General features: G+C 53.9%; 6 protein-coding genes across 6 annotated transcripts; 3 read left to right on the top strand and 3 right to left on the bottom strand.

The window, feature by feature from the left end:
* Positions 1-51: 51 nt before the first annotated feature.
* Positions 52-1,713, top strand: FIBRA_04187 (uncharacterized protein; the record flags this gene model as incomplete). The annotated part of the gene is made up of 9 exons (XM_012326003.1): positions 52-389; positions 446-588; positions 641-748; positions 817-1,024; positions 1,085-1,107; positions 1,162-1,187; positions 1,239-1,397; positions 1,450-1,582; positions 1,637-1,713. The coding sequence occupies 9 exons, from the start codon at positions 52-54 to the stop codon at positions 1,711-1,713; spliced, it is 1,215 nt and encodes a 404-aa protein (XP_012181393.1).
* Positions 1,714-2,540: 827 nt separating this feature from the next.
* Positions 2,541-5,039, top strand: FIBRA_04186 (uncharacterized protein; the record flags this gene model as incomplete). Its single annotated transcript, XM_012326002.1, has 15 exons — positions 2,541-2,666; positions 2,727-2,773; positions 2,836-2,890; positions 2,956-3,036; positions 3,094-3,160; positions 3,237-3,304; positions 3,371-3,429; positions 3,499-3,600; positions 3,652-3,743; positions 3,805-3,867; positions 3,929-4,036; positions 4,095-4,236; positions 4,293-4,528; positions 4,598-4,782; positions 4,848-5,039. The coding sequence occupies 15 exons, from the start codon at positions 2,541-2,543 to the stop codon at positions 5,037-5,039; spliced, it is 1,623 nt and encodes a 540-aa protein (XP_012181392.1).
* A 1,141-nt stretch (positions 5,040-6,180) lies between these two features.
* FIBRA_04185 (uncharacterized protein) lies at positions 6,181-8,765 on the bottom strand (the record flags this gene model as incomplete). The annotated part of the gene is made up of 10 exons (XM_012326001.1): positions 6,181-6,290; positions 6,352-6,665; positions 6,717-6,920; positions 6,977-7,248; positions 7,307-7,857; positions 7,919-8,021; positions 8,076-8,268; positions 8,373-8,465; positions 8,526-8,540; positions 8,602-8,765. The coding sequence occupies 10 exons, from the start codon at positions 8,763-8,765 to the stop codon at positions 6,181-6,183; spliced, it is 2,019 nt and encodes a 672-aa protein (XP_012181391.1).
* A 900-nt stretch (positions 8,766-9,665) lies between these two features.
* FIBRA_04184 (uncharacterized protein) lies at positions 9,666-10,428 on the bottom strand (the record flags this gene model as incomplete). Its single annotated transcript, XM_012326000.1, has 5 exons — positions 9,666-9,935; positions 9,988-10,043; positions 10,100-10,229; positions 10,288-10,306; positions 10,358-10,428. 5 exons carry the CDS (start codon positions 10,426-10,428, stop codon positions 9,666-9,668), a joined length of 546 nt encoding a protein of 181 aa, XP_012181390.1.
* Positions 10,429-10,673: 245 nt separating this feature from the next.
* Positions 10,674-17,982, top strand: FIBRA_04183 (uncharacterized protein; the record flags this gene model as incomplete). Its single annotated transcript, XM_012325999.1, has 13 exons — positions 10,674-10,845; positions 10,903-11,352; positions 11,718-16,115; positions 16,168-16,332; positions 16,383-16,504; positions 16,561-16,710; positions 16,759-16,897; positions 16,947-17,048; positions 17,095-17,160; positions 17,225-17,364; positions 17,419-17,542; positions 17,595-17,794; positions 17,857-17,982. The coding sequence occupies 13 exons, from the start codon at positions 10,674-10,676 to the stop codon at positions 17,980-17,982; spliced, it is 6,354 nt and encodes a 2,117-aa protein (XP_012181389.1).
* Positions 17,983-18,127: 145 nt separating this feature from the next.
* Positions 18,128-19,079, bottom strand: FIBRA_04182 (uncharacterized protein; the record flags this gene model as incomplete). Its single annotated transcript, XM_012325998.1, has 6 exons — positions 18,128-18,238; positions 18,295-18,336; positions 18,387-18,504; positions 18,572-18,583; positions 18,649-18,759; positions 18,868-19,079. 6 exons carry the CDS (start codon positions 19,077-19,079, stop codon positions 18,128-18,130), a joined length of 606 nt encoding a protein of 201 aa, XP_012181388.1.
* Between the last annotated feature and the right edge of the window lie 97 nt (positions 19,080-19,176).

Raw genomic sequence — 19,176 nt, 5'->3', positions numbered from 1 at the left:
GAGTCTGCCGTCGCCGCTACGCATACACTGACCGACCTGCCGCTCAGCGCCATGCCCATGCGCTCGCACATCCTCTGGTCCGAGGCCCTGCTCCGCGACTCCCTCCCGCCAAGCACAGCCGACCCCAACACGGCCCGCAGCACGCGCACGGCCCCCGATGTTCCGCGGAACATGTCCGAGTCGTACTGCGAGCTGCTCCTCCCGTTCGCCTCTTCCCCGGAGCTCCTCGAGCGCTACACTAACGCCTCGGGCGGAATTCGCACTGGTATGCTCATGGAACACCTGGACTCGCTGGCTGGAGGCATCGCATACAAGCATATGCTCGGTCCGGGCGTGGACACCCTCGGGAAGGACGTGGGGTTCTACATCGTGACCGCATCTGTAGATAGGTGAGCTGCCGCGGGTTGGCTGAGCGGCGTACGTGGGTGCTCATCACGGACCGCAGGCTCGATATGCTGGCGGCACTGTACCCAGTCCGCGATATGCGCCTGAGTGGCCAGGTCATCCATACGGGAAAGAGCTCGATGGAGATTGTCGTCCGGATGGAGGCGCTAGAGAAAGATGGGCGGGAAGAGACCATCATGCTCGGTATGCTGCACATGCGCATGTTGATCAATCGCACGCTCATGTCCTCGTACAGGTCGTTTCGTCATGGTCTGCAGAGACGCACACACACACAAGGCTGTCCCCGTCAACCCGTTGAAGATCGACAGTCTCGAGGATGAGAAGCTCTTTGACATCGGCGATGGTCTGTCCAATTCTGTTTGGCGCATCCCCTGCTTGGACTGCTGATGAGTCCATGACCCTGTCTCGTAGCGCACCGAAAGCGGCGCATGTCCGCCGCCAACGCTGCGCTCACGCGCGTCCCACCAACGTCGGGCGAGGCGGAATCGCTGCACTCGCTGTTCCTAAAGTACGGCCAGCACGAGAACGGCGATTTTGTTGGGCCCGATGGCGAGCAGCGGGTCTGGATGGGCGACACGCGTCTTGAGAAGTGCATGATGATGTTCCCACAAGAGCGCAAGTGCGTACCCTACCCCCACTCACCTCTTATACCGGCTCCGTGCTGAATGACCACTACCAGTGTGCATCAGAAAATCTTTGGTGGTGAGCACGGTCCCGGCGTTCCTCAGAGTGTTCCGCGAGATTGACACTATGCAGGGTATCTGATGCGACTGGCGTATGAGGTACGGAACGTGTGTCCACTTGCAGGTGCTCGCTGCTGACCGTGCTCGCAGCTGGGGTTCGCGAACTCTGTGCTCTTCACCGGGTGTCACGTTCTCTTTGTCTCGCTCGACGGGATTTCGTTCGCGAAGCCTGTGCCGATCGGGTCCATCCTGCGCCTCACCTCGCACATCCTGCACACCTCCTCGTCCGAGCAGTTTCCCGGGCTCATCGTGCGTTCCGCTGCGCTCTCCCGCATATGATGTAAACTCACATCGCGCTCAGCACGTCGGCGTGCAGGCGAACGTTGTCGATGTCTCCACGGGGAAGGAGCAGACGACGAACGACTTCCGGTTCACGTGGTGCACTGATCGCAGCATTCCCCTCACACGAAAGGTTGTCCCGAAGACATACAAAGGTGCGCGCGATGTTGTTGTTCCTAGAAAAGTGGCGTACTGACGGCCTATCTCAGAGGCGATGCTGTGGCTGGAGGGACGCCGTGCGCTCGACATGGGCGCGGAAATCCGGGGGCTGCGGAAGCATCACTAGTAGCGCGGGCGGTACCGGCATTTACATGGAACCGGAAGATGGACCTGGCCGGTATCTGGCTTGTCCATTCTGTTTCGGGAGCCAGCATGGCCCAGATATCATGTTGCAGGATTGCGGGCAGACTCCAGAGTGCACGAAGTCCGATGTAATGTAGAGATGTTTTTATTATTATTATTGCAAGTTGCTCGACGTAATGACACGGTCTACACAGCGACACAAAGGGAGCATACCATCGAGCGGTAGCTGTAGTAGGCCGAGTCGAATGTGGGGTGCTGCACATGCTCGCGAGGCCTGCGGCGGGATCGCAGATCTGAGATAGGCGGGACTCCATGATCGAGGATGAATCTGAGAATATCTGGAGTCGTCAGTGGCCATCCTCCGCGCGCTGCTCGCCGCCTTTGGCCCTCTCCTCGCCGCGCACCATGTCGCGGGAGGAAGACGCCCTCGCGTACCTAGCGAAGCGTCGGGGCCTGGGATGGTCCCGGGCCCGACCGGCTGTGTCTGTTCGATTCCCAGCACAGCGTGCACGTTGGAGCGCGCGCGCCTTATCTATGCGAGCGACTACCACTGGCTGGACATTGGTGGTGCCGGTGATGGTCCATCCGTGCTCTTGGGGCGTCGACCCCAGACCCATTTGATGCGGCAGAGATGTCACGGTGGCTCCTTGCAGACTCCTCGGCGGCTCTCGAGCAGATAAGAACAGCGCGTCTGTAGCGTGCACCGCGGCTCGGAGTCCTATCACTTCCCTGTCGACCTCTCCGCGCTTTCCCTCGTCGAGTCGAGCGCGCACCCACCCAGAGTCTCTCTCTCTCACGACTCTGATGACCATGGACCCCGAAGCAAAAGCACAGGGCAGCTCCGGCACCCGAGCCAACATCGCTGCCGCAGACGAGGCCCTCCTCGCCAGCCTCGGCTACAAGCAGGAGTTCCGCCGCGAGTTCAGTGGCCTCGAGGTGCGCCTCCCACAGCTCTGCTCCTCCGTCGAAACCTGACCAGGCGTCGGCCGTGTGTAGGTATTCGGGATCGCATTCAGCATCATCGGGCTCCTCCCATCCATCGCGTAAGTCGCGTCCTCTCGTCTTTCTTATCTCCGCAGATTCCCTAAGCCACTCCCCGCCGCAGCTCTGTCCTCGCCGACTCGATACCCAATGGTGGCGCGTCAGCGATGGTGTGGGGGGTGCGTCTCTCGCCATCGCCCTCACTTGCGCATTGCATGCTAACCGGGGCCTGCCCTCCCGCCAGTGGGTCGTCGCAAGCTTCTTCATCCTCATCGTCGGCATGGCCATGGCCGAGCTCGCCTCCGCAGCACCCACCTCCGGCGGGGTACGCTCCTCCCATCGCCCTCATATCTCGCCCAACTGACATCGCTGGCTTGCACAGCTGTACTTTTGGACCCATTCGCTCTCCTCCCCGCGCTGGCGGAATCTCCTCGCGTGGATCGTTGGATGTACGTGCTCTTCCCGTCCCGCTCGACATACCAGGCGGTGCATATGGTGTGCAGAGTGACTAACCACCGCGTGCAGACGCTAACACGATCGGCTCCATTGCATCCGTCGCGTCGATCGACTGGGGGTGTGCGGTGCAAGTTATGGTGCGTCCTCCGTTCATTCGTCTAGTCGTCCCACTCATACATGCCCATTGCGCATGGGAACCACAGGCGGCGGCGAACATCGGCTCGCCAAACCAGACCTTTGCCGCGACGAGCGGCGAGACCTAGTGCGTCCCGCTTCTGCATCGGCTCCCTTCGGTCCGTGCGAGCTGACTATATGCGTCTCGTACTTGTAGCGGCGTGTACGCAGCAATCCTCCTCTCACACGCGTTCATTTGCTGCTTCGGGACGAGGGTCCTCGCCCGTCTTCAGACAGTCTACGTCGTCCTCAATGTCCTGTACGTCCTGTCGCCTCCACTTTCCCCTCATGTCTGCTGACATTGACGCAGACTGTGTCTTGCTGTGATCATCGCGCTTCCAGCCGCGACACCAAAGGAGTACCGCAACACCGCATCGTACGCGCTCGGGAACTTCACAAACTGTGTGTCCTTTTCGTCTGTCCTCCCCTCGCGCGCCTCCTGACGCAATGTGACGCGGTGCAGTGAACGGATGGACCAACGGATATGCGTTCATCCTGAGCTTCCTCGCGCCGCTATGGACAATCTGTGAGTGTCGCCATCATGGAAACAAGTGGGTCGGCGTTGCTGACTAGATGGGCGTGTGCAGGCTCGTTCGACTCGAGCGTGCACATCAGCGAGGAGGCGTCAAACGCGGCGACCGCCGTCCCGTGGGCGATCGTCTACGCAATCGGCATCGCAGGCGTGCTTGGCTGGGGTGCGTCGCATGCCGCCACTGTCCCTCACGCCAGTACTCACTACTGTCTCGTGCGCAGCGATCAATGTCGCGCTTGCATTCTGCATGGGCACAGACCTGGAAGCGATCGTGGCCAGCCCACAGCCCATGGCGCAGATCTTCTTCAATAGCTTCGGCCAGAAGGGCACGCTCGCGTTGTGGGCGTTCGTTGTCCTCGTGCAGTGAGTCTTCCCCTCCCGACGCCAGCCTACCCCGCACACTGACGACACGCATGCAGATACATGATGGGCTCGAGCATGGTGCTCGCAGCCTCGCGGCAGAGCTTTGCATTCGCGCGCGACGGCGCGCTCCCCTTCTCCGGGTGGCTCTACCGCATGAACGGCATCACGGGCACGCCCGTCAACACCGTCTGGTTTGTATGCGGCGCGTCCGCGCTGCTCGGCCTGCTCGCGTTCGCCGGCACACAGGCCATCAACGCGATCTTCACGCTCTCGATCGTCGCGCTCTACGTCGGTGCGTCCCCGTTTCGCGCCCTCCGCGTCTCCCTCGCCGTGCGCCCGGATCGCTGACGAGCCCCCGCAGCCTACGCGATCCCGATTGCGGCGCGCTACCTGGGGGACAATGACTTTGCCCCGGGGCCGTTCAACCTCGGCCGGTTCAGCGCGCCCGTCGCGTTCGTCGCGGTCGCGTGGATGACGTTCATGGGCATCGTCTTCCTCTTCCCGACGACGCCCACGACGGACACGGCAGACATGAACTACACCATCGTAAGTGCCCCTTCTCGCTCTGCACGCGTGTGCTGGCGCTGACGTGCTCCCCCCTCGTGCTGCAGGTCGTGCTTGGTGGCGTGCTCGTGCTCTCGCTCGTGTGGTACTACTTCCCGAAGTACGGCGGGGTGCACTGGTTCACGGGCCCGGTGGCCACCGTGGAGAAGACCGCGGCGAACTCGCGGCGCGGCTCGCTCGACACCGACGACAGGGCGCACGAGAAGCTGGACGCGGGCGTGTCCGAGCGGAGCGTGTGAGCCGCGCGGCGGTGCATTGGTGGAGGGAGGACGGGCGGTGTGTGTGCGTGGGCGTACGCTGTACATTACTGATGTTTTATAGACGCATTTTGGAACTGTGACTCGGTGGGATGCTCGACACGGTAGAGGGTGGAGGATACTTGGGTCCCTGCCGATGCGCCAGGCGAGACCGCGCCAACAGCTCAGCGCTCAGCTCCGAGCAGCCCCTGGTGTGGTTGAGGCCAATGGGGTTCGGTGTGCAGCTGGTGTGCATGTCGTGCGGCTAGCCTGGGCTTAGGAAATTAAAGCAAGATTATGCCACTCTTGCCAATAGAGTATTTCTTCTCTTGGAAAACTATGAACGTGTGGGTTGGGAATGAGACGGCCCGGAAGTTGGGAGTGGGGGGCCGAGGACCTGACGACGACCGATGGCGGTGCAGCGGCGGCTTCGTAAGCCGAGAAGAAAGTCCATGCCGTTCGACAAGCAGCTAGCACTGCTCGAACTCGAGCTTAATCTAAACTCATGCCACTGGTCCACGGAAGTCCGGCGAAAGCAAGAGCATACCAACACAATTTTGGGGTCTGCATTCACTGGTGCAAGTAGGTATCATCGTCATAGATTCATCGGCGCACCTCTAGGATCGAGTAATGTATGTGGTCCATGCTCGAAGGAGCGGCCGCGAGTCGCTATTTCACATTCTTCCCGGCAACAAACCTACACATCTGTGGCACAACGTTGCCGTTGCCCTCGTCTCAGAATTCGGGTAGATGGTAGGCATAAACATTGTAGAGGCCCACTGGAGTCGGCACATCGTGATTCCTAGATTTTTTAGATGTAGGCAAAGGTGATCCGAAACGATCACCATGACTCATGAACTTGAAGCGAAGAATCTTCCTCGGACAAGAAGTTGCAACAGAACATAGCCTTAAACTCGGCTCTGTCCGAACCAGTCTTATCTTCTAACGTTGCTTCGAACACGCCGAAGCCAAGCAATTTCACCGCCCTGCTATCGGAAAACCCTAGCACGCATTCTCCGCGTATTTTCTTTACGCAGGAATTCAGTCGTCTATTCACAAAGCCGAGGAATATAATTATTTTGCTCCCACAGGATGCTCATGCAAAGAATAATAATGCTACGAATACCGTCACTCATGAAGCGCATCATAGCTCGTCGTGTGAGTGGATCGGGTCCTCCTCCTCGTCCGACCCGTAACTGGAACCTCCGCCCGAGTACAGCTTGGTTGTGATCGGGTTGACAACACCCTGCACCTCTGCACATGATAGTACCATGAGCATGTCGGTCACGGGCCCAAAGCGAGCACAACCACTCACCAGCAAGCTTCTCCTCGAGCTCCTCCGCCGTCGCACTCTGGCCATAATCGTCAATCCACTCCGTCGTCTCCTTCACTGAGTCCAGGATCGTCCGCTTGTCCTCGTCGCTCAGCTTCCCACCTAGACCCTCCTGGTCGCCAAGCTGCGACTTCAACCCGTACACGAACGACGACAGGGCATTCAGCCCTTCGATCCGCTTGCGCTGTGCGTCGTCCTCCGCTGCGAAATCTTCCGCCTCCTTTACCATCCGCTCGATCTCCTCAGGCGATAAGCGGCCCTTTTCGTTCGTGATCGTTACGGATTCTGATTTGCCACTGCTCGAGATGTTAAAGGGTGCATGATAGATCCGATGAAACAACACTCACGTTCCCTTATCAGCAGCGGAGATCTTCATGATACCGTTCGCGTCAATTTCGAACGTTACCTCGATCTGCGGTACGCCGCGCGGCGCAGGAGGAATCCCCGTCAGCTCAAACTTCCCGAGTAGGTTGTTGTCCTTCGTCAACGACCGCTCGCCCTCGTACACCTGGATCAACACAGTAGGCTGGTTGTCCGCGGCAGTGGAGAAACTAGACGAAAGAGTCAGCAAAAGGCAAAGGCACCTGACAGCGACATCATGACTAACATCTGACTCTTACGGGTCGGGATGACCGTGTTACGAGGAATGAGCTTCGTCATCACACCACCAGTCGTCTCAATACCAAGTGTGAGCGGGCAAACATCAACAAGGACGACGTCGCCAAGACTCTCGTCGCCAGAAAGGATACCACCCTGGACTGCAGCACCATAGGCAACTGCCTCGTCGGGGTTGATATCTTTAGAGGGCTCCTTTCCAAAGTACTCTTTCAAGAGTTGCTGTACTTTGGGAATACGAGTCGAACCGCCAACAAGGACAATCTGTGCAAACCCATCTACGTGTCAAACACCATCGCTGCCAAATACCCAAGTAACGCACCTCGTCAATGTCCTCCTTCTTGAGGTTCGCATCCTTGAGCACCTGCTCGACAGGCTTCATCGTCTTCCTGAAGAGATCCATGTTCAGCTCCTCAAACTTAGCACGTGTCAAGACCTCCGAGAAGTCATTGCCACCCTCGAATGATTCGATCTCAATGCGAGTTGACTGCTGACTGGACAACGTGCGCTTGGCCTTCTCGACTTCACGCTTGAGCTTGCCCATAGCGCGCAGATTGCCTGTAACGTCTGTGCCTGTCTTCTTCTTGTACTGCTTCTGGAAGTAGTCCATCACGCGGTTGTCGAAGTCTTCTCCTCCAAGATGAGTGTCACCTGCGGTTGCCAGAACTTCGAAGACGCCGTCGTCGATCGAGAGGAGAGAAACATCGAAGGTTCCTCCTCCAAGATCGTACACAATAATCTGCGATTCGCCACCCTTCTTGTCCAAACCGTATGCAATAGCAGCCGCTGTGGGCTCATTGATGATACGGAGGACCTGCAGACCAGCAATCGTTCCGGCATCCTTTGTGGCTTGACGCTGGGCGTCATTGAAGTCTATAGCGCGTAGATAATTTAGTACCCTGATATAAACTCCATGTATACTCGGAAAACTCACATGCGGGTACAGTAACAACAGCATGAGTGACAGGCTTGCCCAAGAACGACTCAGCAGTCTCCTTCATTTTACCAAGCACCATAGCAGAAATCTCCTCAGGAGTCTACAAATAGTACGCGTTAAATTGATGCTCCCTGCACACTAGATGGATGCTTACAAAGTCGCGGTTCTCGCCGCGGTGCTTCACCTGAATGGCAGGCTTGTCATTCTTTGAAACAATCTTAAAAGGCCAGTGCTTCTGGTCACGCTTGATCTCTGGGTCATCCACCTTGCGTCCAATGAGCCGCTTAGCGTCAAAGACAGTGTTTTCGGGGTTCGAGTGGAAGGCATTCTTCGCGGCGTCACCAACTCTGCAACGTCAGTGATTAGCGGATTCACGAAATGACCCACAGAACGGACAGAAGTTCGGCACCCTGGGACATACGCCCACACTGCCGAGATCCAGAACACTCACAATCGTTCGTCTTCCGAGAAACTGACCCATGATGGTGTTATCCGATGACCCTGGTCATTCGCGATAATCTCAACACGACCTCCTCGCTGCACGCTGTGTCCAAACCTCATTAGCCCACCGCAATCTGACCCAGCCCAATGACCTCCTACTCACCCTACACATGAATACCTGTCGGACAACCACATGCGCATTAGCACACGCACACACGAATAAGCGAGACAAGGCTTACGTAGTACCCAGGTCAATACCAATGACAGTGCCATATTCGCCCCGCTTGTCTTCGTCTGCACTGACAGCGACGGGACACAAAAGAAGGAGCGCGGTGAGTGCGAAAAATAGGAGCGAGAGCGACGACACCAGGCGTCGCGACTGTGTCCGCGTCGGACGAGACATCGTGGAGGTGGGAGGGAGTGCTGGACGTCAAGGCGCCCAACACACGCATTTTATATTCGGGTGTGTCAATGCGCCACGTCGACACTTGTAGAATGCGGACCCCGGGGAACGCTTGCCGGGTAGTTGTAGTGTCATTAGAAGACGCATTAGAGAAGAATTAATGATAATCGTTTAGAAGTGAAGCGCTCCCAACCTGATTGGAAGACGGACGGTTCGGGGTCCCATACGTGTCTCCAATCAATTTTGCACATCGCCTCGGCGGCGTAGTACCGAGTCGCCCAAATGACAAGTGCTATGCCCAACCATGCTCTGTGGCCACGTCTGCGACACGACATCAAACTCTGACTGTGCGGTTTGGGCGTCGATGCTATGCTTCAGGCAACTCGCCAGACGCTTCCAGATTAATATTGCGATACTTGTAAACTGGCCTCGCTGTCGCGCTTGTGCAGGTGGTCTTGTACTAGCTACGTGTTCACACGAAACTTCGCCGGCACTCTCGATATTTCATATGCAGTGCTGCAGCGTATTGAATATATCCACGTAAACCCATGACCACTTCGTCGTTTCATCTCGTGGATTCCACAACAGCTCAATAATTTCTTGCGAGAATTCAGATTCCCTGTATGACACTGAAGGGCTCTCATGCAAACATCACGCAGATATATAGGTATAACTTATTTTGCCAATAGTTGACGTGAACCGTATGGAAAAGCCTGAGAGGTGAGCTACGGATGACAAACTTGAAAGTATGCGCGGTACAGGGGATGGAGCAGGGAAGCAGAGTAGCAGTACGTTACAACATTATATTATACAGTATTGTGCTGGAACACGCCAAGGACCGTTACGGAAAAAGCAGCCAGAACCTATGCTCGGACTGGGTATATGCGCAAGCTGTAAAGCTCAGCGGGATGATTCGTCATCGGAGTCGTACGGTAGAGCCGGAATGGCAATGGTGCGCGGGGGTGCGAGGTAGAGTGGTTTCATGAGAGCGGGGTGGGTCTTGAGATCATCGTTATCTTCATCATACTCGACGGGTGGAACGACGAGGACAAGCCGGAACGCGTCCTTGCCATTAAGGTAGAAGCGGAACAGCCGTTTCTCTCGTATAAATCCTAGAGATTCGTAGAGGGAAAGGGCTGCGGAATTATCATACTCTGTCTCAAGGACGACCTAACAGTGCAAGATAAACGCGTGAGTCTAGAATTAGAAGAGAGCGACTTACTTCCTCCACCCCGTCCAGCTTCATAATTTCAATCGTTCGACGCACAAGAGTGCTAGCTATGATATCGACGAGAATTAACAAGCGATGATGAGTGCGCACACGACATACTCACCAATTCCGCGTTTACGCCAGTCCCTATGCACACTGAGCATAGCAATGTACCCTCTGTTGGTGACATCTTTGTGCATGCTCTGTTTGCAGACGATGACACCTACAGGGCCAGACGTTTCGTCTGGATAAGCCTGTACAGCCAGGTTTACTACAGTGTAACTCTACGGGCCAAGCAATGTGATTACTCACGAGAAATGAAAGATGTGGCCTAGCCGATAGATGAGCCGTGAAGTTAGACATACTGATGTGGTTGACTCACCACTGCCGCAGGAAATATCGGTATGTGTATATAACGTACGGCTCGCTCAGTTCATGCTGAACGAGAGTCATTATGTGAGGCAAATCAGACTCGCCCTTATATTGTCGGTATATTATAGAACTCATGGTACGGAGAGCAGCGACACGAGAGTCTCGACTACGAGTGAGGCCGGAGTAAGTGTGGGCATCGTGGCTAAAGCGTGGTCGTCGACTTCCCGGGTGGGCGCTTGCCGCAGAACGCGACGCGTGAATTGACGCGTTGGTCGTGTTTAACGACCACCACTCGCTTGGGCTTGACCTGGTCCCACCTCTGTCTCATGGGCTCCATATCACACCTCAGGAATGTGCTCCTGTCTGCATTTAGCTCGAGGGGGCTCAAGAATGGTGAGCAGGAATTCTTCGAGGAGCTCATGGCCCATAAGCCACAGCTGGTCGCCTTGTTCGACATCAGCCCACGAAATGCTCAAGAACAGCGCGAACTCGAGTCAGGTACGTACATACATGTTGTGTGGTATTAAAATGAGTGTGAAGGCATCTTGCTATCAGGGAAAACAACTGTAGAAGGCAGGTCGCTTGCAGTGAATTCGGACTTCGCAAGGCAGGCCATTTTCGTCGCACAACAACTCGACTGCTCGGAGCGCTACATCGCTGGCCTTCTCCAAGATGTTATGTTTGAAAACCCTAACGTGTCTCCTGAGCGCTGTATTGAAGCCACCATCCTTGAATTTCATCTCAGACGTCGCCACCTTGCCGACTGTCTCCGCTACATCATCGAGGCCGCTGACCTCGGCTCAACGGGAAATGCACCAGACTTATACATTCGGCTGGACATGTTTGTCCGCCAACAGTTACTCCCGGCGCCCCGTAGTACCGTGGGGGGACTTTCGCTTACGCTGAAGATTTTCCAAGAGATACATAATCTTGGGAACGTGCTTGCGAAAGCTCAGACAGCTCGACAGAATGCGAAGAGTGATACCGTCTTATCATCCGGACAAGGTGAGTTGCATGCCCTACCGTTACTACGAAATTCGGTTTGGCCAGTGGCGCGCTGCGGGAGGGTGCCATACAGACCCTATGGGATTAGCATGAACGTAACAAGTGTTGAAAGCGAGATAAAATTTGATGAGCTGGTGTTCTAGCACACTGCGTTTTAACACAGATTGATGATCTCATCCGCCTCTTTGTGGATAAGCTCTTGCGCCACTATTCGTTTGCAAAAATCTGCTTGTCCTACAGATGTTATGTTACGGCATATATGCTACGAGCTTGCTCTGTACGCCAATGCTCCACGTGCGCCTGCCGCTGCCTTCTCTTAGTTCGTGCGATGCCCTACTTCATTGACTGATGCGTATCATTACTAGGATGCACTGGCTCTTTGGGTGCAGACGTGTTGACTGCTCGATGCGACTCTCTCAAATATGAGAGGCGCATACTCGCGACCAGTTTATACTTCATCGGTCGCATGGGTTACCTCGCTCCCGCCGAAATTTCCAAGCTTATTGACTGGCTCGAGGGAAATCCCCGACACGCTATGACGACTTCTATCCTTACCACTGTGCTTGCTGCATTGGACATCGTGCAGCCCGATTCACTTGGAGGCCGAGCGCGGGAAATGTTAATCAACGATAAGAGCTTCATGTCATATATGAAGAAGAAGCTAGATGTCGCAACGCAATGGAGGGAACCGGGGATAAAGGCAACAGTTTTGCTCAAATGGACACTGTTTTTAGCGGAAACTAGGCACCGAAACCCCTCGCTGGAGAACGTGGAAGGTTTTAAGACTGAGGAGTTGGAAACGCAAATATGGAATGCAGTACAAGGTGACTGCTTTACATACCAATTACGCCTCGTTGGTCAGCTCCAGAGCAAACAAACGTCGTTTCCGCCGGTATCCTTTGCGCTAGGGATTCTTTCGCAGCAAGAACCAGATTCTCCTTCGGAAACTCCTGCAGAAGAGTTCAAACCAGTGATCCTTGAGGCATGTGAAAGCCTGATCCGCTCACTGATTAGTCAAGCGTCATCAGAATTGCGCAAGATCAAGCAGCGACAGGAAGACCTACTTCTCACTGGGGTAAGAGGGGACAGGTCTAGAAGTTTTCGGTCATCCCAAGCACAGCCTTCTGCACGGTCTGAATCAGACAAACCTGCCGCACCACCTCGTAATGACATGGCTGTCCTTTTCTCTCTGATTGGTCTGCTCTACTCCACTCTCCCTCCGGAACGAGCGCTTCATTTTTGGGGTGCAGGTGTCGTTGCCGAGAGTCAACGATCAACGTATAGTCAAGCCCTAGAGTCCATTTCCGGAAAGCTGCCAGGCTTTCTTCAGTGGGCAGTATGGTCCACCCAAGCGCGAGACGTTGACATGATGATGGCACTGTATGACATGCTTGCGGGATTGGCAAAGGGCCAACAATGCAGTGAGTTGGCGTACAATTTCCTTGCAAGAGGCGGAGGCGATGTGGTGCCAGGCAGCTCGCTATCGTCGTCTAGTGCTCATCTGAACACAGGCGCTGCAATTTCGTGGGGCGCTATCTTCGGACTCCTAGATTCTTGGGTGGTAGCTGGTACGGGCTCTCGGAACCCACCACCTTCTCAGGGCATGGGGCAATCCCAGTCAGGTTTTCCTAATTCGCAGCAGTGGCAACCACAGCAGTCTCACCAACCCCCGCAAGTGGCATTTACCCAACAAGACGTCCTGCTAGCCCAATCATTCCTGCGTCTCTTATCAACAGTCGTCACCCATTCCGTAGCTGTGAGAGTCACGATCAGTGGTCACGCCCGTTTTCGTGCCATTCCTACACTAGTTTCGCTGGTCCCTCTTGGCATACCTTTAGAGCTGAAAGGTGCTATTTTCGAGACTCTGGCTGCGTTCTGCCAGGCTGGAGCAGGTGTTGCGGGTGTGGATATATGTCGGTTAGTGTGGACCCTGATGGAGAGAATGGAGGTCATCAATGTACGTGTCAGCTCTGGCTTTGGCACGCCGTTACCTGCGGTCAAGGGTGTAGAGGTCGAGCTTGAGGAGGTTGAAACTGTCTATAAGATGTACCCTGCAACCATCCCGTTCCTCAAGTTGCTTGGAACCCTCATCCACACACCGAAGGATATCTCGATGAAGGACCGAGTTGCGGAGACTGAGCCAATTAATACAATTCCGGAGACATTGGGACACCCATACCGGCAACCCGGCGTTGGCCCGTTTTCCTCATTCGTCATCGACAACGTCTTTTCCCGAATCAATACGAGAGAATATCTGCGACCAACGGACCGATGGCGTACTAACGACCTCTGTCTATCTTTCGTGGAACGCTGTTTAGCTGGTTTTGAACTCGAGTCTCTAGTGGCGAACACAATACAACTTCAGCCCAAGGGCGACGCGATTCTACAGCTAGCAGTGCACCCGGGTTATGACATGATGAAACGCATGCTCACTTCTTCGACTTTACAAAATAGCATTCTGTCCTACCTCGTCGACGGGCTGAACGGGTTCGACAGGGGTCTTGCTGCTGAAGAATCGTATTTCCGGACTACTATCATGCGTGTTCTGCGGATCATTAACCGGGTGCTTGAGATCCAGGACATCTTCCTCGACATCCTCTTACCCCTCCTCTCTGATATCAACGATACGGCGGTCACTGGCGAGGTTCCTTCATCGTCTTATTTCGTCCGTCTCGACCAAGCACTGTCTCACTCTCCTGAGTATGTTCCGGCAGTTGCAGCATATATCGCCTATCCTGCATACCCAGAGTTGATGTTACTGAGTGTTAAGATCTTGACAGCTCTTGCGGCATCGAATTCCCTCTCTCAGTTGGCACTTTTGATCGACCGAAGCGAAGAGTCGGTGCGTATTCTGAACGGCTTTCAGACGATCATGGACACAGATGTCTTAGAAGAGGTGGAATTGGCCGAAAATGCGGCTGAACAGCTGACAGGAGCTGGTGCACCTGACACTGATGAGCCTTCCCCTGCATTATTACAATCTATTCGTCTCGCTATCCTCGACCTGTTCGTCCAGAACACGAAGCCGGGAAAACCTTACCCTAACATCGCTCATTTCCTTCTGTTTGGCGGGGCCGCGGCAGAAGACCAAATACAAGATCCGCATGCACTCGGCGCCCGGAGATCGTGTATGCATACCATCCTGGATCTGCTTAATGCCGGTATCCCTCGATTGAAGGGCAAGGGCCCTGCTCGGAAGCATCCTGTATCGGGTGACCCATTATTCGCTATCCTGCCCGCACTTGCGGAACGATGCTACCATGTCGTCTATCAGCTTTGCAAGCATCCACGAACCTCTGAATTTGTAATGCGTTACTTGCGGACTCGCGAGGATTTCTTTGCTCGCCATCTCTCCGCTGTGCCATTCAAAGCCCCTGCGACAGAGCAGGTGCCCTTCATCGAGCTGATTTATGGCGATGGCTCACGAGTGACGACAACGGTGAACAACTTGGCTGCATTTTTGCGATTGCGCTCTTGGATTTTAGAACTAGTTGCCTTGGAACTACATGCGTTGACGAACAAGGGCCATCACAAGAGTGTTGCGGAACTGCTTGAGCTTCTGTTCGGCAATGAGGAGGACTATCTCGAGGACGGTGCTGGTTCTTGGGAGGCGGATGCTTTCCGGCCATTCCATGAAGTCGGCCAATCTCATCTTAGGATGGTCGAATTCCTCCAATCACTAGATTTCGACTGGTCGGACAGCCTGACCGTGAAAGCCGTGGAGCTGCAGTTCTTAGGTGAACTGAATTTGCAGAGCTGTTTACAGCTGGATGAATCGGGATGCGAAATTGTGGATCGAGCGGCTCTCCTCTCCATCTTGACAATGGCAAGACGAACGCTTCACATGCAAAACCGTGTTATTACACCTGCGCATCTTGAACAATTGATGACGGAGACATCATACATTATGGAGAGCTGCGCTATTGAGAATCATCGTCGAGAAGTTCTACATGCAGTTGCCAATGGATACGAGGCATGGCGTAGGCTGCTGGACATGTCACTGATCAAATGCTTTGAACGACTTCCCCAGGATCGTCGCGAGAACATGCTCTTCGACCTGCTGCATGTCATGCCGCTCACCTTACGGTCTGCTCACGTACAGGAGTCAACTGCAGTGCTGATAGCAGAGGCCATGCTGTCTGCAATTACCAAGTTACGAGAGGACAGACACCATCAAGTGATCCTGCAATCCGCTGGAGGTGACGTGCAAGCTGGCACTCTTCCAGTCGAGCGAGTCAATGCTTTGTTACGCAGCATTCTGGAATGCGTTGCGGAGTATGGGCACCTAGAACTCGTGCGGGGTAATCTTTATGCCTCCTTGATCAATTATTTCCATTTAGTCATGTCAGCCGACATAAAGAAAGATCCTGACTTCGACTCGTCTTCCTTTGGCATGTCATTGTCGATGTCGATGTCTGCAAGCAGGGATGACTTCGCTTTCGGTGATAGCCTTGCTTCACCGTCATCCGGACAACTTGATACTACCTCCACGCAAGGTTCAGCCATCCTGAACAGTACATTGGCTATCCTCAAGTCCGGGATGGAACGGCTGGTGACTATCATTTCTCGCGATGCTATAGATGGTTCGGAGGTCTGGAGATCTGTGGCATTTATGCTACTTGATTCTCTCATCCGGCTGTCTCGATCGGAAAAGTACCCGGCTATCTTCCAAGCGCTAGCACGCCACGGCTTTATGTCTGGCTTCGTTGGGAGCTTAAAGGAGTCGGATTCATTGTTACAAGCGGTTCTAAAGCCGGATCCGGGTAAGGGTACATTGCCCTTCCAGCGGGGTAGAGACTCATAGTCCACATTTAGATGACCTCAATCCACTCTATGTGTATGAAGCGAAAATGTCGCTACTTATCCGCATGTCACAAACAAGGCAGGGTGCTGAGAGGTTACTGGAAGCGAGGGTCATCCCAATCCTTGCCGGATGCGATTACTTAGACGCGCGACCTGAGGGAGACCAAGCATTCCTAGGTACTTAATGATTTAATTCGCCATCTCTTCAGCTCTGATCTTCTTAACAGACCACGACACATTCTTGCCATCGGCGATTCAACGATATCACCAACTGGTCCTCCCAACACTGCAGCTTGTCAGTGGCATGGTAGTGACCCTCGGAAACAGACATACTACCGCTACAACACAGGTTGGTCTTCCAAATCTCAACTGTGTGACCATTGCTTAAATTCCGTCGCCTTTTAGGCTCTGCAATTCTTGTCTGGTCATAGAGACACAGTGATTCTTCTATTGAAAAATGAGGTGGACGAGCTCTCGCTTTCCCTGATGGAAGAGATTCGGTTACTTGTGTCGTTGTCCGCAAGTGTTATTCAGTTGGTGCCGAAAACGGAGTTGGTGAGTGTTTTAGTTGTCCAAAATTGCCGATATCTAATGCGTGATTAGCTTTCAAACTCTGGCTTCGGGACCATTCATGCCGCAATCTCAGGCTTGGCTGCGCGATGTCTTGGCAATCAGCATTGGTCGGATGATATCAAGCCACGTACGGACGCGGAATTTTCGGATGCCGGGGTCGGTGGGCTAGGTGAGCCTTCTCAGAATCCACAAATAGTGAGGTTCTCATTATGATGAAGGTTTTGGCATTGAGTCGAAATTCCGCGTCACTGTTCGTCAGCAGGATCGACTTCTTCAAAAAGCTATCATCGCCTATCTGGGAACAGCTAGTGATTTCACAGGTAAGTGACTCTCAGTATATCAAGTAGCGCTGCTGAGTATATCTAGAACCGGAATTTACCCTTGTCCTCTCTCCTGTAATCACGACGCCGAAGCAAGATGAGCGGTCGACTCGTGTGTTGGGCAAGTCTGATCTGAATCTACTCTGAGTGTTCGTCATGTCTGATCCTCGCTTTAGCCACCGTTCCTTCAGTTGGCGATACTATTGAAGCTTTACATCATCTGTGCGACGATCTGGCAGGATCGCTGAGGCAAATTATCTCGCTAACCGCAGAGCTCTCGTCGCGCAATCACATCAGAGTAGATAACATTCAAGACGTACGTGCTATTGAACATTTCCAATCCTCAAGTGTAACTCATCTGGTCGTACAGATCGTCCCCGTATCTGATCAGGGCCTGCTGGGGAATCTGGACATCCGACAAAAACAGTCGCTTATCAGCAGAGAGCTGGAGAAGTGGCGCACTGAAGCAAGCCGCACAGCCTTGATTGCATTGAGTATGTGATGTACATGCTACAACTAAGGGGCACGTGGCTCATAGACTTGCAGGTTCTTTGGAGATGCTCCTGCTGCTTTTGTGGCGACATCTGGTCTTCTACTGCGAAGGAAGGCACATCAACAATCCGGATCTCAAGGGCTCAATATCGCATACAATGCGGTTTGCAACGTCTCCGGACGTGGAGACACTGATAGCAGAAGTTACCAAGAAGCTCGTTCCCGCTCTACAACGCCTCCAAACCTTAGACCTGGTACGTCCCAACGGTAATGTTAAGCACTAGCGCAGATGTACTGACTGGGGTTATATGAGCAGACAGAAGACACCCTTGGGAAAGACTGGCACTCGTACCACAGCTACGTCGAAATCATGTCGCGCAGACTGAAGGACACGACGGGGCTGCATGACCAGCTGGAGGAGAGTTCACAAAACGGGCTGTGACCCGACCCATGATTGATTGTATGGTCATATACGACAGCGACGATGCACGACTGAAATGAAATGTAGCTAATATATATATCCCTTAAGCATACATAAAAACTGTTCGTATGTTTGATCGCAGAAAAGCATGAGGATAGATGTGCATCTAGAATGGGAGCAAGCTCCCTGCACCACGCAATGCCATCTGCGAGCCAAAACGGAGAGTTGTGACCCCGCCAGGAAAGTATGCAAGAACGTATGAGATAAGTGCAATGACCTGTACATTTCTGGCTTAGTATCTCTGTTCCAAAAGTCTAAGATAATGGTCCGCACTTGTATAATGGCTCCAACAAGAGAGCCAATGTATGAATGTGCCTGTGCAAATGGTTATTCCACGATTGATAATCATATGTGCCGAGGCTTACACCTAACGCGAAGTATAACGTGAGACCCAAGCTGCCAAGGTAAGCGGCCGAAAAAGGTAGACGTTCTTTGGATATCAGGTGTTTGAGATGGCTTATTGGTCCAACAAGGACGGCAAATCTGCAATTCAGAGCGATCAGGATGGTGAGTATCCAGGGTTCAGACAACTCACCCAAACATGACTAACAGACTCCCCAGGCTGTGTACCATCATGTCGTATCAGTTAAAGGGGATACATCTTGTCATGCAAGACAGCAAGCACACCTAAAGGCAAGGGCGAACTTCGCTGGTCGAAGTCCCAGGATTGGCAGTGTTACGAACGCGACGAAGAAGCATACGGCCGCCCCCAGCAAACAGCCACCAAAGCCGAGCAATCTAAGGCGCAAATGAAAACGAATGATACATCATGGGATTTAATACCAAGGGCATTTTGGTTCAATACTTCAGCTCACCCTCTTCGCGCAATAACAGAAATCAACGCACCTCTCCCATCTCGACAATGCAAAGTATGCCTCCTCGTCATTTGATCGCTCGTTCGAGCGCAAGGGTATGTATCCACCTCCAATGGCATTATAAAATCGCGCAAACCGCCCGGGCTGCGGTTCTGCGTCTTGCTGCTGGTTGTCGTTATTCCCCTGTGCCCAGCGAAATTGGGAGAGATTGCTCCGAAATGATTGCTCTGTTGAGTGAGACATAGTTTTTGGATGACTAATATGGAAGAAGGAGGGAGAGACGACGGAGGAGGTCACTTGGCGCGGAGGGGACGACAGTCGAGAGGCGGGTCGATCAGTG

This window comes from Fibroporia radiculosa (genome assembly GCF_000313525.1).
Source record: "Fibroporia radiculosa TFFH 294 genomic supercontigs, scaffold2713, whole genome shotgun sequence".
Classification (NCBI taxonomy): Eukaryota; Fungi; Basidiomycota; class Agaricomycetes; order Polyporales; family Fibroporiaceae; genus Fibroporia; species Fibroporia radiculosa.
The sequence above is the reverse complement of the archived record's forward strand: the minus strand, read 5'-3'. Positions and strand labels throughout refer to the sequence as shown.